Source organism: Pseudomassariella vexata (genome assembly GCF_002105095.1).
Source record: "Pseudomassariella vexata strain CBS 129021 chromosome Unknown BCR38scaffold_27, whole genome shotgun sequence".
Lineage (NCBI taxonomy): Eukaryota > Fungi > Ascomycota > Sordariomycetes > Amphisphaeriales > Pseudomassariaceae > Pseudomassariella > Pseudomassariella vexata.
The window spans coordinates 242,314-266,596 of record NW_024467982.1 but is presented as its reverse complement, the minus strand read 5'-3'; the positions used below and the strand labels follow the sequence as shown (position 1 = coordinate 266,596).

The window sequence follows — 24,283 nt, the reverse complement described above, 5'->3', positions numbered from 1 at the left end:
GTCATGACAGCAGGGGTATTCATAGTCAAGCCATCGTAAAGACAAAGCCTTTTGGCATTTTTTCACTATTAGCTGATCTACCGCATGTACCAACTAGAAATGATGGGCCGAAGAGGACGGAGCGGGGTTACACGGCGGCTTCAGACGGCCAAGATATTATACTCTATACAAGTTGCTATGTGGGTTTTCTGCATGTATTATCAATGTGAGGTTTTGTGGGATGATGCTGCCCGGGGGAGGCGGGGGGAGGGGGAGAGGGGGGGGTTTGTGAGGCTCAGTCATCCTCGGGTCTGATCGTGCTTGTTCCTGCCCTAGGCTAATGCTGTTCAAGAACGGGTATCTTGCTTTGCCGTTGCCGGTGTCTTGGTGAGGGTGACGGAAAGATCATGCATCCCAAGGTGAGAGGCAATGTGGGGGGTGGGTCATTTGCTCACGTGGGGTATACAGCTTGATGAGAAGGATATCCTGACATTCTTTTGGTTTTGTTGTGTTGTTGACTTGGTGTGAAGGTTGCATGTGCGCCGGATCCGCCACCTTGCCATCCAATCAAGAAGACTTGGCATACTCACCGAGATTATTTGAGCCCAAAGCTAGACAACTACATTGCTTTCTTGCCAAGATTGTACAACGAATTAAGCGTCAGTATACCATTATGTTGCTCTTAACAGAGTGCCGAGTAAAGTTTCATGGCTTCGCTGTCGATATTATGAGGTTGTGGCAATTTCCTGAAAGGTCATGTTGATGAGTCCTCGGCTTGACCAAAGCAAACAAAAATTTCATGCCCCAGAATGTGCATCCTAAGAAAGCATGCAGCATTGTTGGGAAGGTGAGGAGAATGGCTCGTGGCAAGGTCGCAAGAGAGTGACAAGGATACCGACAGACGTCCTTTGCCAAGTATTCTTCATAGAAAATATGGAACCTCCAAGAGACAATGGGAGTGTGACAAGTGTATGGAGGGTGTGCAAAGAGCCTGTGTTGTAGAAGAAATACACAAGTATAGTGTACTGCTGCTGGTGTACCCCTGAGAAGTTCCTGGGCGATTGAGGGGGCTATGTTGTGTAAAGGGAATTCTCTGCGGTGCAATGGTGATCAAAACTCAAGAATCGATCGGGATAACTCTGAGAATGTTCTGTGACAGGTGTAAGGTGGATGGATTACGGGCTGGGTTGAGCAGACACGGTCACTGGCAGATGTCCGAGCCTGGTGTTTCTCAGCAATTTCCACAATCGGCGACGGTTCATTAAGCCGTTTTTCTGTTTGATTTCCAGCGAGCCCAGTAATCCCTGAGCTGTGAAGGCTTTGTTTCGCGAAAGCTCTCTGACCAGTCTTTCCCAATCCCAATCCTGCTCAGTCTCAGGATCGAAGAGGGCCGGGTGCGACTTCTCGAGCTCGTCCTTGTTCAAGTCCCAGAGCCAGGGGATAATGAATCCGCCCAGGAGCTGGTCACGCCACCAGGTCGACAGGTGAAAACGGGTACCTCGTAGCGGCGCATTCCTGAAGGGCTGAAGAGCTAGGCACAATATGTCCTGCAATTCAGGGGCGAGTTTCTCCCATCGGCTGCGAAATTCAACCTTCTCAGGGTAGTCGTTCCAGTCGTAGTTCTCCGGCATTTTTTGCAGGTAAGCGACGATCTTGGCTGTGAGGTCGGGTATCTTGAAGGGCGAAACGTATCTCATATTGGTGTTGGCATACGTCCGGAGGTAATTTCTAGGTTCGCCAACACGGACCCGGAGGATTCCATCGCTTGTGGTGTAGGCAGCAGTATAGGCGGCCCGTTGGCACCACACCTCATATAGATGGGTGAGATGGGTTGGCTCTCCACGGTCGCTTCGAAAAACAAGATCGAAGCGCTTCTGGTAAGCCTTGAACTTCATGGCCACCTTCAGGCAGTCAAGGTGGAGGGGGATTGGCATGGGAAACTGTCCATTGGTTTGCATTGGGTGAAAACGCAAAGACCTGACACCACCCTCTTCAACCGTCTCGTAGAAAATGCCATCGCTATGCTGCAGTCTGAAAGCAGGGATGAGACGGAGGAGATCGAAGTCCATGGCCGATCCCTTCTTGGTCATCATCTCCGCCTTCTCTTTGCCATCTTTCTGCTTCCACTCGAGGAATTCAGGAGTGCCAACAAGTATGCAAGGCTCCATCCAGCGTTTGTCTTCAGATACCACTGTGCGTGACGTAATACCACACATAGAGGCCAACGGCTGCGGGATGTGGATCTGTGAGATGTGTTAATTTATGTGTAGGATGGTCTGGAAGTTAATGGGAACATACTTCTCGACGGGCTAGCGCCTCACCACAGATTACACAACAAATGGCCATCTTGATGAACAGGTGTGAAAATTGGTAGACCTGCCAGGAAGATATGCCAATTGTGGTAAACGAGTGAGAAGGCTCGCGGACACGCAGTGGTCAGTCTCTTGTCTGTCTCAAGAAGTTTCTGGCTTATTCGGCAAGTTGTAGCAGACGATCTTTCTTGACTGGCGTAGATGCTCTAGAATTAGCAGCACAAAGCAGACGTTGCTTTTTAGTTGGCGTAGATGACCTAAAAAGACGGCTTAGCAGTGACGGACAATGTTTTTCTTCTGGGGATGGATGGTTTGAGCAAATCGGCGACCGGTGGAAGAGCATTTTTTTTAGTCAGTGGGGATAGCCTGGGCAGGTACGTGACCAGTGCCAGATGAATTTGTTTGTCTTCAGAGTGAATTAGGTGAGGTAGTTTGAGCAGGTTCGAGACCTAGGGCAGTTATCGATCTTTTGGTCAATATGGGTAGTTCCGGCAGGGCGGTGATAAGTGGCGGACGTTGATTTACGTTATTCCGAGTGAACAGCTTGTACATGATATATGGGAGCTGATACTTTCTTTAGTTATCACGGATAGCTTTGGCAAGTTGGTGAAAAGTGGCGGATGTTTGTTTACTTTATTCTGATTGAATAGCATGGCCAATTACAAGACATACGGGAACTGCTACTTTCTTTAGTTGATGTGGATAGCTTAACAGGATGGCAACTATTGGTGGACGCTAGTTTTTGTCACACCGGATGAATAGCCTGACCAAGTACACAATACACAGGAGCAGCTATTCTTCTTAATTTGACATGAGTAGCTTGGAGAGGTCGGTAACAACTAACAGAAGTTGATACTATCAATTCCTCGTGAATAGCCTGACCAGGTTCACGGTATATAGGAGACATTTTCTTCATGTAGATAGTTCAGATAGGTACGTAGCCCGCGGTGGTCAAATTTATCTAAGCGGCACAGATAATCTAAACCCTTTTCCTTCCTTTGGTACAAGTGCGGCACAATATTCATTCATATTTTTCGGATGTTAAATCCATCCTTTAACATATTATCTCTTGGCAGCGTCCGGCTTCATGAATAATGCCAGAAGTGGTCTGTGCGTATACACCACCACTAGTTAGGTCCAGCCCCCAGCACTCGCCTAGCTTACCTAAACACACCACACTTCGATCTCTCTGTCTGCCCCCACAAATAATATGCGATCATGGCTTCTAGCAACAAATTCTTGTTGAGTCGGTCTCGTGTCACAGTTTCATGAATTGATTGAGGTGGTTTGCAGCGAAAGGATTCGACTTTATAAGTAGCTTAGGATAGGTTGGTCTTGAATTGTACGCCAAGCTTTGGCAAATATTATATTTGAGTGACTGCGAGTTTCTCATGGAGGCACGCAAGTATACACTAGTCCATATGTTACAGTCGATGTGGTGAGGTCAGGAGGGCATATCAATATACAGTTGAGCCGGTTGTGTTGAAAACAAGGAAGTGAGGAGGGCACCCCTTTCCGCAGTTCCAATGTTTGATGTAACATGGGCAAGTTAGCAGGGCATGTCTTCTGAGACCACATTTAATTTTGTATTCATTATTAACGAAAGTGCAAGTAGGTATAAAAGTACGTTTTGTAGTGAATGGTACGTTTTGCTAATGAATTAATATAGGTAGGTTTGGCAGTGCTCTAATTTGGAAAGCAAGTCAATCAGTGAGTGACATTGGGAGGTAGAATGGGAAGGCACACCAACTCGTGAATGTTATATTTGAATCCATATGGATGGGTGTGAACGGTATGTAAAATAGTCTTCTGAATATCTTGTATTCAATATAGGTAGGCCGGAAACGCACACCGGCTTATAGGAAGTGATAATGCACCAAGAAAAGGCAGTAAAGGTGCCCCAGTTAGTTTCAATGTATGGGTTTGAATAAATATGAAGGGACTTGTAAAGGCAGGTTATACTTCGTGACAGTAACGCCTCTTTTTCTTGTTAGATATGAAGGACCTGTCAAGGCAGGTCGGTGAATTAGAAGTGATGTTTGTCAAGACAAAGGGAAAGAAGCTATTCCCAGTTGTAGGAGCGGATGGATTTGAGTTGATAGCAGAGTATTATTACCAAATGTGTATGTAGTATGTTGAGATTGGTGTAGTTGACAATGCTCGAAGATGTGGTCGCAACCTGCTAATGTAACCAGGAAGGTATGCTGATCAATGCCACATTCTATTTTTCAATCTGTAAATGGCTGCCAAAACTAAATGTTGTATGAAGTGTGGTAGGTAGCAATATTATAGGGACATTGTCGATATCTTTGGCAGTGATGTAGATAAGAACTGAGAAGACCTTGATACCAGGGTACTATATTATTTACAATAGGGCGTTCTTGTGAGAACTTCAGATCAGTCATAGATGTTGTTACTAGTGTCTGGGTTGGGTTGGTCCGAGGGTGCTGTGCTCAACCATGGCATTGCGGGGGTGGCGATTACAGTGTTGTTCTCGTGATTGCTTCGGTCAGCGTACTAGAAGAGTGATATCAACAATGCTGATTTGATGATCTCTTCCATTGACTAACAAACAAAGAGGCAATGAACCCCTTCTTGGTTTTGGATTTGCTTTTGTCCATTAATATTAGCAGGAGTGGTGATTACTAACCTGATTTCCTAGGTGGTAAACGCTGGGTGGATGCTTTGATTATAATATTGGCCATCGCCTTCGGGGCGACTGCGTGGCATACTATAAGTGAGGAACCGGCAGGGCCAGCTAAGAGCCTGATGGGGATACAGAACGAGTGCCTCCGGGTAGTCTGTGGCGCCCACAAAGCGACGCCGGTTCGCCACCTGGAAGCAGAAGCAGCAATCCCGCCACTAGACCTCTATCTTAGTGCCCGGGCTGCTAAGTTTGAAGAACGGCTACGGCTTAGCGGGAAGAGAAATCTGCTTCGCGGCGCGAGCGCTAAAGCGTCACATATACTCCGGCAGGATAGGCCGGCGAAGAGTAAGCAAGCGTCGCAGCTACTCCGACCGGCAGGGCACACTATGGAGAAGGAGGCCCGGGGCTCCGAGTGGATGAGTGAGGAACCGGAGGGCCCTTCGATGCAGATACCGAAAGGGGGCAAGTATTTCGGCCTGAACCGACTGGAGGCGTCTACGCTGTGCCAATCAGGACGGAAAAAATAGGACTAGCAGCCTTCTTATTCAAGACAGGGGCTTTTGGCGTGTACTCGCCGCTATGCCGCTGTGGCGACGCCCCTGAGACGGCAGAGCACGTAATCCTCTTTTGCGGGCTGTTGGAAGGACTGAGGGAAAGATTACGGGCCACTATCGCACCACGGCCACTATACTCTCGCAGAGATCTCGCAACGGCAACAGGAGAACCAGTAGTTAGTGGGACTATTGTAAGGTGGCTGCTAGGGACGAGTCGGACAGCTTCAAGGCCCAGATAGCATCGATCTTCTCAGGGGGGACTTTGTTGGTAGGTTGAGAACCAACGTAGTATGGTAGTGAACGCAACGCAGTCGCCAATAGGGCGAACCGACGACGCAGCGTATGTATTTAGTCCAGCCATTAGGGCACGGTTTGACATACGGGAGTACTGGTAGAGGTACCGGGGGCTTCGAGCCTACGGCGTATTTAATAATAATAATAATAATATTGGCTGGAGCAGTGATTATATCGGGTCTTTGCACAATGGGAAATCCAGGTGATTGCTTTGATTACGTGATAGTGATAGGAGCTGTGATTCCTATACCAAGTTTCTATGCAATGGGAAACAGGGTAGTTGCATGGATTAACTATGAGAATAACCAAAATAATCAGACTCATAATATGGTTGATGATGAGAAGTTCATGATTGCTTTGATTAATAGTTACAGGCACGTGGTTCAGTGTAGATGTTGTGGATGAAAGCAGACCAGTGATTACTAGCAGCTTAGATTAGCAAATTCAGGAATAGGGCTATAGAGTCGGCAAGTCTGGCCTCGGGTATAGAGGCGCACAATACACTTAGACATGAAACAGTATATTTAGGGACGCCCCTGGGGCTGGTTGGGCAGTTTTTCCCCATGCGCCTTCGTGGTACCAACACAGCCCCCAATACTCAAAATCCGACAAAGAGAAGTTAAGACAAGAGTATGTTAGACAGTTAACCGGTAGGACTGTTTGCTGGCTATAAACATGATAATAAGAGGCAAATAGCACTTCGGAAAACATCAAACCTTCGAGGTTGGAAATCCCGAGGCAAGATAGACACAGCTCACCATAAGTACCCAATGGCGACACAACCTCGAAGAATCTGGAAAAGTTGAGTGTCAATGCAAAAGCTGTCTACAGGATGAAATAACGGACTTTGATGTACCTCACAGGCTTCATGCGGAGAAGGCTGAGAGTTTGTTACTCTTGGGGTCTCCGTGGGAACAGTACTGTATTCCTCTTATCCAGTGGAATAGAATAGCTATTGGCGATGCGTATACATTGCGATATTTCCTGGAGGGCAAATGGTACATTAGGTATAAACCTTCGGTCCATCAACGATAATATTAGTGATAGTATTACTGAACGTCGGGTGATTATTGTGAAGAGATTGGATGCCATGAGCCCATAGGGATGCAAAATGACGGCAAACTCAAGTGCCCGCCATGAAAAGACCACTTGGAAATAGTCACAGGGGGGGTTAGCAGCTGCAGTAAACTTTGACGGACAGCGGTGAGAAGCCATAAACAGTTCTCCTACCATCATGGAGACAGTCCAAAGATATCAAGATCCAAGAAGTTGAATGTAGTCCTTGGTTGTATTTAAACAAAATAGAGTAGCGTATATCCAGTGCTGCCTAATTGAAAAATTCCTAAACTGGCTGCAAGACGTAAACCACTTGGTAGACCCAGAGTCGGCATAGTCATGGCAGAGATGCCTCACCGGACTTCTAAACCAACGGAATACGACCAGGTACACTTGGCATATACATGCTGGACGAATAGGGATCAGGATGAAGTCTTGGAGCCCGTGTCAGTGTCACTGATAGAGAGAACTTTCGCAGAGTCGAGCCTTTCACGTAGACGCTTGAGAGCTGGGATACAACAACAGGTAGAAAAGAAGTAAACTGAACAAACAGAGTGCGGAACGGTATGGTAGATGGAAGGAACACAGTTGATGAGGAAGCCGTTAGCGCCGTTGTGGACCCCGCAATCTTGGGAACCGTTCCGTGATTGACATCAGAGGGGCAGCAAGGGAAGGCATAGCTACAGCTCGAAAGTCGAACTCAGACTTTCTTCCTCATAAATTTTGGCCATCAACTCATCTCATTTACTACAAGTAGCATCTGCGAGAAGGCGTCGACTCTGTCGCTCTGTGCGATACCATTGCGATTGAAAATGCCGCAGAAAGGAACCCGAGAAGCCAGCCACGCCGGCAGCTGGTACAAGGGCAACCCCACCGTGCTGTCGCAGGAGCTCGACGAATTCCTGGCCGACGTACCCAACTCCATCAACGACAGCAGCCTTCCTATTCCTGGAGCCAAAGTCATCATCGCGCCGTAAGGCATCTTATAGAGCTCTGGGTCTATGGAACATGTGCTGATGTCCTGTTGGAAAGTCATGCAGGCTACTCTTATTCTGGGCCCTGCGCCGCTTGGGCATACAAGTGTCTCGACCTCACCAAGGCAAAGCGCATCTTCATCCTCGGCCCTTCCCATACCTACTACCTCCACGGCTGCGCTCTTACCAAATTCGCTAAGTACGCCACGCCATTTGGTGATTTGAAGGTGGACGAGGCTGTAACACAAGAGCTGCGAGCCACTGGCAAGTTCGCAGATATCAAACTCGATGGTGATGTGGATGAGCACTCTCTGGAGATGCACTTGCCGTATATCTACAAACGAATCACGCAGACGTTTTCTTCCGAGTCCGAGTACCCTACCATCGTGCCTATCCTGGTTGGTGACAACAATGGTCCGGAGGAGAAGCAATTTGGCAACATCCTAGCGCTGTACCTGAAGGATCCGGACAATGCCTTCGTCATCAGTTCAGACTTCTGCCATTGGGGAACGCGGTTCAGCTATACGGCATACGCGCCAGGCGGTAAGATTCAGAACATCCAGTCCCTCTCACGAAGGCAGGCTAAACCCACGGATCCTGCAATCCACGAGAGCATCAAACTGCTGGATGAGGCAGCGATGGATGCGATCAAGACAGGGAAGCACGACGAGTTTGTGCTGAATCTGGCGCATACCAAGAATACAGTATGCGGTCGACATCCCATCGGTGTCATGATGGCGGCTTTGGAGGTGGTTGCCAAGGACGATGCAGATGCTGGAAAGTACCGATTCAAGTTCGTGCAGTATCAGCGAAGCAGCTTGGTGGAGGATATCAGCGACTCGAGTGTTAGCTATGGGTCTGCATATGCTATCATTTGAGGGTTAGGGGAGTTAGGGGAGTTTGTTGACACAGGAGAATCCATCGTGATAGACACGTGCGCGCGCTCTGAGTCCATGAGACGTGAATTAAGACAGTTAAATTACCTTCCATACCATTGCCTTGGTATGCTGGACGGTGATGAGGTCGGATACCAGCAGAAACTTGCCCAGATCGAAGTGTGGACACACTTGGCGAATGGGTTGTCCAAATGACGAGAAGCCTGAAGGACGCGACCGTCACTTCAAAATGATTACCGCACGGGCCAACTATCAAAATGAGTGGATATCCACCGTGCGGGAATCCTCTTGTTATCGGACCGGTCTTTGGCATCAATTCTCGTGATCAGATCTCCAATTTACCAACTAATTTGGATTGGTCGAGAGAGAACCAAATCGACCTGATAGTCAAATGACCTCGGTAGAAGTAACACAAGACGATACCGAAGAATCACCTCTGCTTCGACACGCCGGTGACGCTAATCAGATCTCCGGCTCGTCACTCACACCCTCACAACAACGCACCATGGCCATCCTCGCAACCTTGGCCGCCATCTACGGCGGCACGGCTGTTACACTCGGTGCCTTCGGTGCCCGTAGGTCCTCCGTTTCCTAACCCGGAATTACCAGCGAACAACCTACTACCGATTATTACTCGCTAATACCAAGACTCACAGATGGCCTCAAAAAGCGCATAGCCGACCCGCAACGCATCCAGAACTGGGGCACCGCCGCCCAATACCAACTCATCCACTCGGTGGCCACGCTGGTCGTAGCTTCGCTGGCGCCGCAAACGCGGGCGACCAAGTGGGCAGGCGGTTTTTTCATCGCCGGCATGACGATGTTTAGTGGGAGTATTTACCTGCTCACTTTGGATCCCCAGAGGTTCAAGGTCATGGGCCCGGTCACGCCGCTCGGCGGACTGTGTTTAATTGCTGGATGGACAGCATTGGCTATCGGGAGCCGGGGGAGAGTTGGACTGGGCTCGTTGGGCGGGAGGTAAGGCAGGGGCTGGTGAAGACGGCAGACCAGACTACCGGCGCTTGGTTGTAGTTAGTGTAGTTAGTGGTCAGCTGGCACGGCTGACGGATGGTCATGGAAGGGGTCGAAGGATTTCCTGGGGCAGTGCAACGCAGCTCCGGAATCGTCAAATCTAAGTAGACGACATTTGACTTGTCTATTCCTACCCCGGTAGACGAGGATTGGAATGTGAAGACGAAGCCGACGCAACGCCTGTCATGAGTTCAAGGCAGAATTCACTAACCTAGTAAAATAAGCAATGTGAGTGCTTCTGTGCTATGCTAGAGAAGCTGACGTCACGGTGCCGGATTGAAGGCATGCCAGTCCCGAAAAGCCGGAGCAAACTCGTTGGTCCAAATGCTTAAAATCGGAGATACACTGAGGATCCAACGCGTGCAGTATTCTTTTTAGACGAGAATGGCAAGTATATAAAACCCCGTTCTGCAGAAAGGTGGTGTTTCGGATACTTTGCAACACGCTACTCGTAAGACGGCATGGATGTTGAAAACGGCATTGACGTGGATCACTTGTCTTGGAACCGCCTACGTGATATATGCCTGAGTCGATCTCACAATTTGTCGTGCGCCGCCGAACTAGTAGGGAGCTCCCAGCGGGATCTGGCGGTTGTGTGACCGTCATGTACCGTGAGTCAAGTTTTTTCCCCGATACGACTCGTGTTGCGTTTACGAGTTCTCTCTTTGCCACTGGATGCTGGCGGATGCAGACCTCGGATGATTTCAAGCTGAATGTTGACGGCTGGCTTGCTTTCAATGCAAGTTGCGTTTACAAGGACCCATGAGCAAACGGGTAACAGCCTACTTGCAACCCAACCAGTCTGGGTTAAGTTGTTTGCTGAGCTTTGCCAGACTTTGAAGGTCGCTATCTTGAGTCCAACGACTTCCCTGGTCAGCACCGGCTGACGCTTGAGAAGTATTTAGTCCTCAGCTAATTGGAAACGGGATGGCCAAATCCGCTTGTCAGCTCCCTAGGTCCATGCCGGCTGCAGTAATCAACCTGAACAATCCTGCAATTCTTGGACTGTTGCAAAGTTCGCTGCTAAGCATCGCGGCAACTCACCGTACGCGTCTAATCGGAGTTGCATTTGCAACCCTCCAAAATGCTCTCGAGGTAGTTTTCAATTCTTGAACTTGGGAAGGCCAATAAATCTGGTGTTACGGAATGATTCGAGAGGTTGTACGCCAATCAAAATTCGGCGTCATTGTCGAGTGAAACGGCAATGTTGCAGGCCTGTCCCAGTCCCTGTATTTTCCTTGGGCCGCTTTCCCTGTCTGGGTCGAGTTTGCAATGAGATCTACACACTAATACTCGAAAAACTGGCTGCTCATTCGCGAATGCGAGACACTTCAGGACGACTGTCTGGCCGCGAGAGTGAGCCGTCGACTCGATCAGACGCGCGGGAGTGGTTGTGATTCTTCTTTGTAATGCTTTGTTGGTGATGATATTTCGTTCTCTGTGAGCAATCGCTGGATTTTTTTGTTCATGTCTTGGTTCCCGCCAACGACAGAGTTCCGAACCAGGTGAACTCTCAGGGGAAGTTGACGCTAGCAGGGTAGATCCCATTCTGCGGATCCGGCCCCCAGCACGCAGGCCTCAGACAGATCCGGTCTTACATCCCTGAGCTGTATCCAAAAACATTCAACCCCCGAGCTTTTCTTGCGTGTCCCATCTCACACATCTTTCTTGTCATCCCGAAACCACACCTTCATATCCGTTTCCTTTGGGTAAAACCGGAAGGCATTGGTCCAACTACTTGACAGTCATTTGTTTTATCTGGTCCCATTTCCTTCCCATTTCGTCATTACGCAGAGGCCTGCGCGCTTCACCCATAATCCAGCAACATGAGCGTAAGTGTTTCACCCCTTCCTGGAGCGTTTCGACGGATCACTCTGCAGTGAGGGCCACTCGAAAGCCGACGACAGCCTTCGACTCAAAAGTCGTTGCCTCTCTCTTGCTCAAACTCTATCCCATTCATTGACACACTTGCTAATAATATGGACCAGTACGGGTTGGTCTACCCCTGAATCGCCCGGCAGATGCCAGCGAGCAGCCCGACGGCGCGGACAACTTGAGCTGACGTGCGGTTAACTCCAGATACGGCGCAAGACAAAACCCATTCGACCAGCGCGATGGCGGCGGCAATGCTGGATACGGCGGTGGCCTGCCGGCTGGACCAAGGGCAGGTGGAAACCGATACAACGAGGGTGCGCCCATGGCACATGACGAGTATAGTTGTGCGTAAAAAACAGGCAGCATTAATCTAGAGAATCGGATACTGACCCGCAGACAGCCAATAACGTTGAGATGGCTTCGCTCGCACAGAACGCCAGCTCCTTCGGGCAAGGAGACCCAAATGCGATTTTGAACGAGTGTGCCGACATCGACCGCGGAATTAACACGATCGACCAAAACCTGAACCAGATGAAGATGCTGCAACAGCGAGCGCTCGACGATGCCGACAGCTCGGCCTCCAGCAGTACCAACCGACAGCTCGATACCCTCAGCAGCGAGACGATGGCGCACTACCGTTCCCTAACTGAACGGGTACGCACGGTAAAAAGCAACCCAGAAAGCCAGCAGCCTAAGAACGCTCCTCAAGTTGGACGTGTTGACAGGCGGCTGAAACAAGCTATCCAATCTTACCAGCAAGTCGAGTCCCAGTTCCGCAAGAAGACGCAAGAGCAAATGGCAAGACAATACCGCATCGTTCGACCAGATGCCGACGACAGCGAAGTACAGGCAGCGGTTGAGGATCCAAACGGTACACAAGTCTTCCAGCAGGCTTTGATGCAGAGCAACCGTCGTGGTCAGGCCCAATCCGTATTGAACGCCGTCCGGGACCGACACGCGCAGTTGGAGAAGATCGAACAGCAGATGATTGAGCTGGCTCAGCTGTTCCAGGATATGGACACCCTCGTTGTTCAGCAGGAAGTTGCTGTGGCCAACATCGAGCAGAAGGCCGAGGAAACCGTCGAAAATTTCGATAAGGGTAATGAGGAAATTGCTGTTGCTGTCAACACCGCAAGGAAGACACGCAAGAAGAAGTGGATCTGCTTGGGTATCATCGGTAAGCTCGAACGAATCTTGACAGTGTGTTTGCTTAAACCGCGTGACTGACAACAATGTAGTGGCCGTCATTTTGGTCATTGTTATCATCGTGGTCGTATATATCATGATCAACAAGAAAGCCGACTCATCAACCACTACTAATACTACCAACACCAAGCGTTGGCTTTCTGACACGCCGAGCAACGCTGCTCGTTCGTGGAACCAAGGCAACGATGTCCCAGAGCTTCTCACTAAGAGGAGTGAAAGCGAATCCGATTTCGAGAAGCGATATATCAAACTTTTCCGTGGTGAGACGGCGAAAGTCGGCCGATCCGTGGAAGAAAGCGAGAAGCGGTGGGTTGCTTCCGCCGAGTACATTCCCGACGATGGGTCTGCCAAGAAGCGATGGGTCGACGGTGGAGCTGGTGCAAACCATCAACCAGTGTCTAGATCCTTGCGACTTCCTGGTGGTCGAAGGGCGTTCGCTCCCGGGCAAGCGATGGTTCCGGATGCCATATAAGCGCCACCACACACGGTTGCATTGTCAGGAGAACGGTCCACATATTCACAGGCTACACGCCACACGTATTCTTTTACGTCCACAACACAGTTTGGAGTCGAGGCGCTAGATCCTGGTACATCTGCTAGATCTGTAGACTTGACCTCAAAACAGAAGTTGGTCGGTGGGGGGGAGGGTTGAAAATTGGTCCATTTTATGTTTCTAAGCTCACAGCTGCTAGCGAACCTGGAAATATACGGTTTGTTCTGGCTTAATATGAGCCTAGGAACTTGACCAGCCTGTTTGGTATATAGTCCTGGATCTGGTTTCCATATGAAAGGGTTGTATAAGGTACTGGGTAGAAAGACAAAGGCATTGGTTGCTTTTCTGGCGTTCATAGTTTACCACTTAACTTTTTGTACTGAGAATGGTCTTGTTGCTGGGCATACTACCATTGCTAATCTGATTCACAAACTGCCCGCCAGTACAATCTGCATCCTTGATGTCTTTGACCGCCCGATTATAACGTTCGGATTCTGGCTTTCAATACGTGCGGCCACTCTCATCGTGTGATGATTCATCTACATCCCCAGTGAGCGTCGTGTTCTGGCATACAACTCGGGACACGGCGTGCCACGCATTGCTTACGCTGGGGTGATATGTTTACTTCACTGACAGGTAGGTGATGGTGGCACCAACGGCCACTAGCCCACAATACTGCACCGGCACCGATGATGCCACCGAGGAAGATATTGCCGCGTCAGCCGGGAGCGTCAGAAACGGCAGAAGGATATAGAACACAGTCTAGGTCCACATGGTGAAAAAGGACCGCATCGTCAACGCAGGCCGACCCGTCAATTTCAGGGTATCCCGGACGATGACACGGTGCTGCAGCTGCGCGGCTCTCCTCGACTCGTTGCAGTCGAAGTACATGGGCACCGAGCAATTGTTGGAAGAGTCCGTCGACGTCCACATGCCGTAGTTGAGGAGGTTCCCCAGCAGTACTTCTCAGGTCCTGTATCGCGTTGCTGATGCTCTCGACGGCGAATATATCCCGCTCGGTTAGGGATGCGGGGGGGAGCGTGGCGCCCATCAGGTTCCGCACGCCTTGGGTCTCCCACTCTCAGTCTTCCGAGTTCCATATCGTGGGGGGCTCTGCGGCGTCCTTGGTGTTGGAGAGGGTACGACTGACTTAGCCAGATGCTAGGTAGCCTCCTGCATCCTGGTTGTCGTGGAATGTCTTGTTCATGACGTTTTCCAGCCCGTGAAGACAGAGGCCCGTTGTTGGCTCGCTTGTGCTCATTCTTCACAGGATCAGGCCATCCAATGCGGCGGGTGGAACGGTTGCCAGTTTTCTCACAAGGTTTGACGTCTACACTTGCGGCTGTAGTATTGGCGTTGCAGTTGATAGTGCCGTTCATGTACGGAGTGGTTGTCGGTGTGCCTGTGTTGTTGTTGGTGGGAACCAGACAAGATACACGGTTGCTAACCACATAACCTTTGCCCGTGTACCACCGCAAGTTGGTCCGGTTAGTCTCTGCGAACGGTAGCAAGACCTGGGCAACGTTGCTAGTATCGCTGAATTTAGATTCCGTGGGTGCGATGTCAACCTCTGAGGGTATCTCGCCGAAGGACGGGTAAGCCAGGGGTAATGCCGCAAGCACAACGGAATTCGCGATTAATTTGGTCATCTAGCAATCCGTAAGGAGCATCAGCTGTCCGTCCTTTGCGTCTTTGACCAAGGAGAAGTTGCTGAGATCCGAAACGAGGATCGTGGAAGATATCTGAAGTGCAGTCTCGCTGAGCAGTAGCAGTACTATCAACACCGTATCGAACGGCAAAACGCTATTAACATGTAAAAGAGACTTAAGGGCCCCTCGTTCACGCTTCGCAGCCTCGAGTACTCGGCTACCTTGACAAGTGGCACACCACGCCGCTCCAACAAGAGCGCTGCAATGAGACCGGCACAGATGCCAGTTTGAGCAAAAGTGGTGGCTCGCAAAATCAAAGTCGACACTGTGACTGCCTTTACGATCCAGCCCTTGAGCATGATCATGCGCCAAAGTGATGTTGCGCTCTCACCTCCAGGGGTCGGCCCGGCTCCGCTCCAGAGAAGGCGAGAAAGTCCATGATGCCCACCGCCAGAAGCGTCCCGCCGCATGTGACAATGCAGCCCCATATGCTCAAGGCGTCTCGAATATTCCATGGTTTTTTTTTGCAGAGTTGACGGCCGCGTCCGCAGTGATTGTATAAAATTGCGGCGATGTGGTAGTTCTAAGTCGCACAAAGCCGCGTGCAAAGTACCCGTCAACCAGTTCTGCGAACCCGTCTTTATTATTCGACCGCACCAGTCTGAGTTAATCGAGAATGGAAGTCCACAAGTTATCCTGGCCTGCAGCTGATGATGGGCTCCGAAAGATATCACTCCAAATCCTCCAAATTCCATCTCGGTCGTGCAAGTTACATAGCTTAGAGTACAGAAGTGGTTCCTAAACGAACTTACAGATGCATGCGGCTTCCATCATAGAAGATCAATGTCAATGGCTAAGCCCCTCCCTATACCTAAGCATGACAAGCTTCACTTTCCCCCTTTGAGCTCCAGATTTGTTGTGTGAAGAATAGACATAGCCCTGCGGCTCATGCGCTGTCAAGGGGTCCAGATAGAAGAACTACAATATTAGACGCCCGGGACTACCAGCATGGTATAGGAGGCCGTTTTGTCGCTGCGGGACCAATCAGGATTCACTGCGCCAGGCCATTTCTATACCCCGATCCACATAGTCATGCATGTAAGCGCCGAGGCACCCCGGACCGCATCACAGCCATGGTCTTCGAGTGACGGCTTGGAATGAGGACGGTCACTTTTCTATGATATTGACTTGATAAATAATCTTAAGCGGCAGCCAAACTGGTAGATTCGGGGCCGCATTGTTCGACCTGTGGCTGTACGTGGTGTCGTGACGGGCCGCTACCTCAAGGGATGATCTGATAAGCCAATGGTGGTTTCAATTGCAAGACTAAAATAATTTGAATACTTGCCTCAGAAGTTGAGGCAGAGATAGGCTCCGCGGCGAACCATGTGTTTTGATATTTGTTCATCGAGTTCGAATCGACGGCCAGCAATTCATCCTGGACGCGGATATGTGTACTACTCATTGGCTTTATGATTACCCAGACGTAGTATTATACAACACATCCCGTGAACAATTCGGTAAAATAACGCGGCCTGCTCTTTAGCTATGCCTAAACACAATAACTCCAAACTCCATGGCTTCCTTCGCAGGCATTTTTTCCAGCAACACATAGGTATCCCAACAGCATATCCAACCCATAACCCGATTCAGCTCTTGAACGGTTCGTCAGCAAATCTCAACATCCATGCCAATCCAGCCAAAACCGCCGACCCAGACCTTTTTACCAGCGCAGATCAAGCACCGCCTCTGCTCGCCCAAGTTGGTAATGGAGCAGTGCGAGCAAACGTGCTTCCCGCACATTCCACACCCGGTATCGGCCTCGGCGCTAAAGCCGTCTATGTCTATGTCCATGTCCATCGTGTTCCCATCCGCGGTTTCTCGTAATGACTGTCCGCAGTCTTCGCAGTCGGTGGGCGCGTATATGGAATTGTTGACGGGCGGGGCAGAGCCGGCCGGAGAAGCACCACCACTCGGCAGATTCCAGAACTTATGCAACGATACCTGGGCACTGCCGCTGTGTTGCTGAGTAGGCTCGGCAGCGGCAGCCTGAGGTTGCTGGGTCGGAGGCTGCGCCATGTTTTGCTGCGTCCGGGCCTGGGCCGAGAACAGCATGTGGAGAGTTCGCTCTGCATGGACGCGTAAGTTATTACTCAAACACGATTCGTATCAGATATGTCAGGAGGAGGACTAACGATGTATCTCCTCTGCCGAAGGGCGCGAGTCGCGGAAACGCTTCATGGTGCGGCTAGGAAGGTGTGACGGCGTCGAGGCTCGTGACGCGGGATGCGGCGACGTCAACGCCATGCCCATTGCTGTGAAGGAGAAGGGAAAGGGCGTCGCGTCATGGTCGAGGCGCGATGGCGAGCTGAAGGCGCTGGACGAGGAGAGTTCGGACTCGGATCGCTTGCGCTTGAGGACCATGGTTGCGGTCGTCGAACGACGAAAGGTCTATACAGAGAAATATATTCTGGCGGCCCGACTGGAATTATAATAATCTGGGTTACGATCTTGACGCTTTTGAATTCGGGTAAGCAATGCGCGGTGATAATGGAAGGGGTGCTGTTATTTCAATGGTCAATTCGTACCGAAGAGGTTGGTTGGAGGGTTGCTTGCCTTGTACGCGCTCCACGAACATCGAAGCCCCACTGACAAACACGCTTTACGCGTTAATGGCCTGCCAGGGTTCAGAGCCGGGGCATTTATCCTCGCTCCAATAACTTGATGCGCGAAATACCACATAACAGCTTGAAGATTGAAAAACTACGGTATACTGAGGTGAGTGCAATCAATGCGTCTCTGTTTTTGGGACGACTTTGAATTGTCGCCTGTTCCTCATATTCGATCCCTGAGTCGAATAACATCTTGCCAGGGTCGGGATCCTGATGAGCACCGAAGAGCACCGAAGAGAGAACGCCTAGTCGCTTGTAATGCTTGTATCATTTCCCAAGTGTGTCTACGGAAATGGTTGTGGTTCGAACTTAGTACGTGCAAGGTGATCGCGCTACCTTCGCGCAAGCCAGTATCTTGACCATGGTGGACTTGTTTTGTATTGGGGGTTCAACAGCTCACTCACACCCACCTCCGCGTGATGTACGATCGTCATAATCTTGGTTAGCTCCTTGACTGATACATCATTTTTCATATGAATCGCAACGAGTACTGAATTATTTACGTTGCCACTGATTTTTCTCAAGCTTGGTGTCATTGTACCAAAGAATCCATGAGATCGAGTTTTCGAAGTCTCCCATAGCCTTGAGATGTGTAAGTTGGATATACATAAATTCGTGGCTACGAGTACAACAGGAACAGTTACAATGACCATCAAGCCAGGGTTCCGGTTCCTCAGCTACGTCTCAAGAGCGTCCGGGACCACACCTGCTCAGAATACTACCACGCCCAAAAGTCCAAACAGCACAATAATCCCTCCTCCACCCAGCATCATCGCCGGGTTCGCCCCAACCCTCACAGCGAAATTCCCAGTCGGTGTCGGACTTGCATTGATTCCAGTGACCTTGGCGCCTAAGATGGTCGTAGCCGAAGCCGTAATAGAGGAAACAACAGAAGAAGCAAACGACTCGGCCTCCGCCAACGCCAACGACGCTGACGAGGCCGCCTCGCCAGTCGCCGTAGACAGCAAGCTAGCAGCGCTTTCGATAGCGTCGCTCACAGAGGACCAGGTCTCGTTTGCGTTGTCTTGAGCACTCGCAGCGACGGACGAGGCGAGGCTCGCTGCCGACCCGGCAAAGGTTGAGGCGACGCTGCCGAGTGAGGAGAAGATGGAGTTTCCTTGTTCAATGAGGGAGCTAGCTTGACGGCTTTTGATTGCAGCTGGGGTGATTGGCGGGGTGGCTCGTTCGGAGATGTGGTTTGAGTACTCGGGTGTGGGCGTGATTCTTGGCTTCAAGGGTCGGTCTTTAGGTGGCTGTTCTTGGGCAGCACCCTGTGCAACGGCCAGGATGGATGCGAGGAGCCAAGCAATATTTAGAAGCATAGTACCCTAACAATAATTGCGTATCTGTTATGTAAGTCTAGGGTTCTGGCTGGAGGCTGACAATGTCAGATATTTCATCATAGCGTATAAGAGTGTTTATTTGAGGAGAGTTCGATATATATATACCTGAGGATACACCATGAATAGATGTCCTTCACTGATCTGAATATGCGCCTTCCTGGACTGAACCCTTCCGATTTGCATATTGTTTACAGTCTTCTAGAAGGGGACAATGTGGAGTAAACTTTCACGAGCAATAATCATCAAACGGCAGGCTTCGTATGAAGGAAGCCATGCAGTAGAGCGACAAGACCCGTTGAACTCTAAAGCTCCTGAGAGCTTTTGGCCGACTTCGATCAGTGCAATCAGGGAAAGACCATGTCCTTGCGATGGAGGCGCAGCCGCATTGGTCTGATACCCAGCTAAATCCTGTATACCTCAGATCTAGATCACTATTTCTCTCTCGGCGATTCTGTTGCTGTTGCTGCGTAACTGGTAATTGCGGCAGGCCACAGTTGGACAGTCGGAACGTATGGGAACTGCATCGATACGTCTGATGCAGTTGCTGGAGCTCAAAAATATCATGTTTGATTTTCAGCTTTGGTAAATATTTCCACTCCTCCATACTGTAGCTGTTGACTGTATCTCTGATCAACCCCTTTACTAGCAGGTCTTTGCTCTTGTTTGAATGATTGCTCAATAACAAGTATCCACGTTATTCTGTCTTGAACTTCCCCAACTGCTGCTGGTCTATATTATCGATTTTCTTTGATTTGACGATGGTCCTAGTGTCATTTCCGTGATAGTACTTTCGAATACAGTCTTAAGGGGGCTTGACTCGACATTCTGTACACACTGTCATGTCCAGCTGCCCACATGGTAGACTGCGACACCGCGTGTGCAATCTTTACTTTTTTATGTATCTCTACATCATAGAACAACAACGTAAACTCGGGGTCGCCATATCTCAAGTCTGGTTTTTGATACCAATTTCCTTTCCTATCATACTCGCAGTAATCCCACTCCAGCGGCCGATGAGTTCTGTACGCAGCTTCTTGTTGCTCCGAAGAGAATTGGGCTGACCATGGGATGAAATACGGCCAGTATATCATCTTATGGCTGGTGGAAAGGACACTCCTCCGGGAAAACAGGCCCTTGTCGGAGGCTTTCTTCGCCTGTACCGATATATGAAGTCGAGGTCCTCGCTTGGATCCGGGAAGGGATTGCCGTCGTATGCGTACGATGTGACCGTATTGCCAGTATTACACTTCGGACAGCCGTAAATATCTCAGTACTCGTCCACGGGACCGATACAGTCGCGGATTGTGTGACCATGACGGAAGCAATTACTACGTTTAGTCGAGCTGAGTGGCTGCGATAGACTGGTCATAATTGTGAATCAAGGCTGTCTTGTGCTCCCATAGATGATTGCGTTATTTCCGAGTTTTTCGTCTGGAAAGGAATATCTCGGGGCGACCTTGCACACAGTGATGTAGATAATCCTCGGAGCCTGCCATGGGCAGATTATACAGTGATGGTCCCGCCATTCGCGTGGGTACTGAACCATTCTTGTGCAATGCTATGCTCATTTTCAGGACCTTGACGAGACGATCGAGGGTTTTCCAGTCCTCCTTGTCCACTGTTTGATGGCGATTGGGGTTTTCCTGATCCTCACTTTCGACTGTTTGGTAGTGACCCTCTGAGACTATTGTAGCGAACAATCAGCCGGTGATTCACGTCTTCCGCTGATAAATTTGACGCTTCGACGTACGAAATCGAAATTCGCGTTTCACTAGTTTTGTGACTAAGGGCTTGTGTGTTGGTAGCACACCGCGTAAGACGAAAACGACCCAACATAGGCATGTCGCCGTCCGCTGGGAGAAAATACAATGCAAAGACGGATCGTTTGATGCATCAAGTATAGGACCAAGAAAAGGACAAATAAAAATATTCAAAGAAACAAACTTGACACATAGCGATAGTAATGATAATATATGAGAACCGTTGATTGTACCACTTGATAAGTTGCAATACGTGACAGACTTTCCCAATCATTACACACGCGCACATAATAGCGAGATAACCACCAATTACGATGCCGATTTTAGTGGCTTCAATCGACGGGTTCACGAATACTGTAGTTTAAATTTCCATCATCTAAATACGATTTCTCTCGGCAGGCGACGCTAGCGATTCGAAGGGTACTTGCTCTAGTTGTGCACCTGGAAAGAGGCACCCTCGCGGAGTGGCGACATGTTGCTTGAAACCTAGATGATCAAAGTACATCAACATAATCTGGTACATGAAGCTGAAATGTAGATACAAAGGTCGCCACATGGCAGGAGATGGAGCAGCGTCCTGGGCGCGTATCCCACGAGCTCAAACGACGAAAAGGGGCGCTATTGGCCCCGAGTTGTATCACCGGGATAATTTCACGCATATCATCATGCTCCTCCAAAGATGCAAAAAAAACTCTCATGCTACCTATTGTGAGAGTATTGGTGAGATAGCACGTCCAGCATGTGTCAACAGAACGACGGCAACATTGGAAGAGACTGCCTAGAATACAGAGCTGCCTCAGTAGTTGCATGGGTCATGCTTACACACTTAGAGGAGTGTACCCGATCTACGTATCCTTTTTACAGACGTTATGTACTGGCCGTCTCAATCACTTGCTTACAGTAACTTGTATTTACTTCAAAGCGGACAATTTGGGAACCTGATATTGATATTCTCGTGGCTCGCTACACTAAAAGCACTTCCACTACTCTTCAATAATTACTTGTGAAAAGAGTCAAAGATTCTAATATAAATGTTTTAACATCAAAACATGTAACGCAAGGCTCCAGTGGGACTAACGTAACAAATTGCTGCTGCCGTTGTGTTGTGATGCCTTCCTCCAACCTCAAACAAGCATCCACAAGAACGTGTTTTCGCGACATGAAAATTTCCGTAAACACAATGCTTTCAATAGTATTTCACAGTCTTTGCGAAAAGAGGCGATTCTGTTTTGGGAGAGAGTGGACTGAAACGCGGTCTTGTTGATGCCAGCTGTGTGAATAAACCTTGGGTTTCAGTCTTGTCCTGCCCCTGAGTCGCGCAGCGCAGAGCACTAGCCTGCAGCTCGAAAATAAGAAAACATCATCTGATGTTCATGGTGTCCAAGGTTTGGCATTGCATATTTTTTAATGATTCGTTGTGATTCTTTCAGCCATAATTAATTCACATGCCCGTTGCCATGGAATCTGTCTCAATTCTTGCACGGCGTCCTCGTCTCCAGTCTCTAACTTGACTTCAACAAGAACCTATTGTCGAAATGGATCCTCACGATGAATTGAAGGCCCTGAGAGATGCGATGCAGCATTCCGAGTCCAACCGCAAGCGTACTCGCTCTGGCGGCCCCCAGCATTGGTATCATACCGTGGAGGTAGAGTCACTTGAAGGCAAGCCTACTGTCATCATTTACCCAAATCGGTTGCTGTTTCTCAAACTATAGTAGCTGCTCTGTCACGTCCCGCTCTGATTGTCTCAGAGAAGGACAGTCCCGTCGACCACCAAGAACCGAAGCGAGCCAAGAAGCAGGCCTCGGCTGGCACATCCCCAAGCTCTAACAACGAAAACAGCACCAATAACCAGGGGCACGGAGCCTTCAAAAACACAGGTGTGATCCCAGAACAAAGCGATTTATTGCTGATGTCCGTCCGGCTGACTTCGGTTGGACTTGAGATGAGATTCGACGGGAGGCAGCGACTGAGGACTGGCACCCTGATGGGTTCGTACAGATTGGCAGAGCGGACTACGCGTTCGCGATCGAGAACGCGGGCAAAGCTCCAGATATGGATGGAGATTTCGAGCTTGTGGGAGAAGAAGACAATGATTATGTCAATCTTGTCCGAAGAAGGCTGGGCAGCCAGACGGAAATTGATCGTGCGGCACACCAGAGATGGGTTGCTCGCATGATGAGAATGGCGTTCCAGACTTAGTAAATAAGACACTTACTATAGATTGTGCACTTTGGCCCAATGTGTTCCTGTCTCTGTGAATCATGGCGTGGAGTCAAGTATGAGAAGTTCATATGCGGCTGATGCACTAAGCCTTGAAGTTGATGTCGATGCTAGTTCTATTTCGGATTAGATGTGATTCCACACTCTTGCCTTCACCTCTCTACCGCTGAGTTGGATCCCTGTCTAAGTCCATGCATTGGCCATGGTTTGCGCCTTTCTACTTACAGCCAACTGCGATTGTTTGATCGTTATGCGGCTTATCCATAACGAAAAATACGTCTCAACAACAAGAACAACCGACGTTTCTTCCCGCTTTATGCCGTTCAAGAAACTTTGCGGAACTCCACGTCAAATCTACGACCAGTCTGCTCGTATTCTTCTCGTATTCTATGAGCACCTTGTCAAAGGCTATCGGAACAAAGTATCCTTCATATATTCGTCTGACTAGTGTACGCCGAGCCGGGAGCATACCTCATGCACCTGCATGATTAGAGACGTCCTAACGTATGGTCGCATTGAAGTTTCTTTTGTTTTTGCCGCATTTTCTAAGCTTCCGAATGGCTAATAAACAACAACATGCTAAGATACGAGGTGGTCGATTCAGTATCTCAATGACCTAACCCATCAACCCCTGCTGAACGGAAACTTGGAGTATAAATCTGCGAGTCAAAGAAGAAGAACCCGCGACCACTGCAAGTGTGAAGTTTGCCCTTGCCAGCAGGCGCCAGCACGTCCACAACTGCAAGTATGAGTTGTCAAGCAACGACTGCCCCGGGGACCCCTGCCGAGCGAGTGCCCAATTTCCGCCCAATGAGAACGCGCATCGAGCGAAAATAGGCCCAAATAGGCAGGAAGCACGATGCCATAGTGAATGTGCCTCCTTAGTCGCGTTGCAGAAATAAGAAGCACTCGTACAAGGTGTTTTACCATTGAATTATCGACTTTCTGAGGCCATCTAGTGCGAACCATCTTACTCGGTTACTTCGCATCTTCTGAATGCCCTTATCCTCCGTTTGCTGTGTCTAGCAATATTTTTTCAGGAATCCCTGAGCATGACTAAAGTGTAGTGTGGTGTCGGACAATTCCAAGTGCTGAGTTGAGTTTCAAGACTCGGCATCATGCAGTGAGTGATGCTTTTATTGTGACGGGAAAACGAGATGGGCATCTTCAATACCCGTCAGTCGCGACATGGTAAAGATCCATGGTAGCATCGCAATGTCTTACTTGAGTTTCTTGGTCCTCCCTATCCGCAGAATGGTTTGCATGTTCCATCTTGATTTGCCCCTCGTAGCCAGACAGACGCCGGTTTGAATCCAGG

The 24,283-nt window shown here is 49.5% G+C and overlaps 7 protein-coding genes across 7 annotated transcripts; 3 read left to right on the top strand and 4 right to left on the bottom strand.

Moving 5' to 3' along the window:
• Window positions 1-948: 948 nt before the first annotated feature.
• On the bottom strand, window positions 949-2,568 carry BCR38DRAFT_125512 (uncharacterized protein). The gene is made up of 2 exons (XM_040853511.1): window positions 2,278-2,568; window positions 949-2,222 (listed from the first exon to the last, which is right to left on the bottom strand). The coding sequence occupies exons 1-2, from the start codon at window positions 2,323-2,325 to the stop codon at window positions 1,155-1,157; spliced, it is 1,116 nt and encodes a 371-aa protein (XP_040709661.1). The 5' UTR covers window positions 2,326-2,568; the 3' UTR covers window positions 949-1,154.
• A 5,086-nt stretch (window positions 2,569-7,654) lies between these two features.
• Window positions 7,655-8,694, top strand: BCR38DRAFT_491137 (MEMO1 family; the record flags this gene model as incomplete). The annotated part of the gene is made up of 2 exons (XM_040864623.1): window positions 7,655-7,815; window positions 7,875-8,694. The coding sequence occupies 2 exons, from the start codon at window positions 7,655-7,657 to the stop codon at window positions 8,692-8,694; spliced, it is 981 nt and encodes a 326-aa protein (XP_040709660.1).
• A 523-nt stretch (window positions 8,695-9,217) lies between these two features.
• Window positions 9,218-9,694, top strand: BCR38DRAFT_356932 (uncharacterized protein; the record flags this gene model as incomplete). Its single annotated transcript, XM_040857063.1, has 2 exons — window positions 9,218-9,287; window positions 9,369-9,694. The coding sequence occupies 2 exons, from the start codon at window positions 9,218-9,220 to the stop codon at window positions 9,692-9,694; spliced, it is 396 nt and encodes a 131-aa protein (XP_040709659.1).
• A 1,499-nt stretch (window positions 9,695-11,193) lies between these two features.
• Window positions 11,194-13,794, top strand: BCR38DRAFT_452461 (t-SNARE). The gene is made up of 5 exons (XM_040861524.1): window positions 11,194-11,576; window positions 11,733-11,737; window positions 11,824-11,963; window positions 12,020-12,796; window positions 12,858-13,794. The coding sequence occupies exons 1-5, from the start codon at window positions 11,571-11,573 to the stop codon at window positions 13,295-13,297; spliced, it is 1,368 nt and encodes a 455-aa protein (XP_040709658.1). The 5' UTR covers window positions 11,194-11,570; the 3' UTR covers window positions 13,298-13,794.
• A 242-nt stretch (window positions 13,795-14,036) lies between these two features.
• Window positions 14,037-15,482, bottom strand: BCR38DRAFT_491135 (uncharacterized protein; the record flags this gene model as incomplete). Its single annotated transcript, XM_040864622.1, has 3 exons — window positions 14,037-14,383; window positions 14,469-14,967; window positions 15,162-15,482. The coding sequence occupies 3 exons, from the start codon at window positions 15,480-15,482 to the stop codon at window positions 14,037-14,039; spliced, it is 1,167 nt and encodes a 388-aa protein (XP_040709657.1).
• A 1,051-nt stretch (window positions 15,483-16,533) lies between these two features.
• BCR38DRAFT_125410 (uncharacterized protein) lies at window positions 16,534-17,584 on the bottom strand. The gene is made up of 2 exons (XM_040853510.1): window positions 17,163-17,584; window positions 16,534-17,096 (listed from the first exon to the last, which is right to left on the bottom strand). Exons 1-2 carry the CDS (start codon window positions 17,389-17,391, stop codon window positions 16,636-16,638), a joined length of 690 nt encoding a protein of 229 aa, XP_040709656.1. The 5' UTR covers window positions 17,392-17,584; the 3' UTR covers window positions 16,534-16,635.
• A 765-nt stretch (window positions 17,585-18,349) lies between these two features.
• BCR38DRAFT_479135 (uncharacterized protein) lies at window positions 18,350-18,961 on the bottom strand (the record flags this gene model as incomplete). The annotated part of the gene is made up of 1 exon (XM_040863134.1): window positions 18,350-18,961. One exon carries the CDS (start codon window positions 18,959-18,961, stop codon window positions 18,350-18,352), a length of 612 nt encoding a protein of 203 aa, XP_040709655.1.
• Between the last annotated feature and the right edge of the window lie 5,322 nt (window positions 18,962-24,283).

What these genes read in the sequence shown, in the direction of transcription:
- BCR38DRAFT_125512 (XM_040853511.1), bottom strand. Translation starts at nt 2,325, where the DNA reads ATGGCCATTTGTTGTGTAATCTGTGGTGAGGCGCTAGCCCGTCGAGAA. An exon ending in AGGCGCTAGCCCGTCGAGAA is followed by an intron (nt 2,223 to 2,277) that starts GTATGTTCCCAT and finishes CACATCTCACAG; the next exon opens with ATCCACATCCCGCAGCCGTT.
- BCR38DRAFT_452461 (XM_040861524.1), top strand. An exon ending in GGCACATGACGAGTATAGTT is followed by an intron (nt 11,964 to 12,019) that starts GTGCGTAAAAAA and finishes ACCCGCAGACAG; the next exon opens with CCAATAACGTTGAGATGGCT. An exon ending in GATCTGCTTGGGTATCATCG is followed by an intron (nt 12,797 to 12,857) that starts GTAAGCTCGAAC and finishes ACAACAATGTAG; the next exon opens with TGGCCGTCATTTTGGTCATT.
- BCR38DRAFT_125410 (XM_040853510.1), bottom strand. Translation starts at nt 17,391, where the DNA reads ATGGTCCTCAAGCGCAAGCGATCCGAGTCCGAACTCTCCTCGTCCAGC. An exon ending in TTCGGCAGAGGAGATACATC is followed by an intron (nt 17,097 to 17,162) that starts GTTAGTCCTCCT and finishes GCGTCCATGCAG; the next exon opens with AGCGAACTCTCCACATGCTG.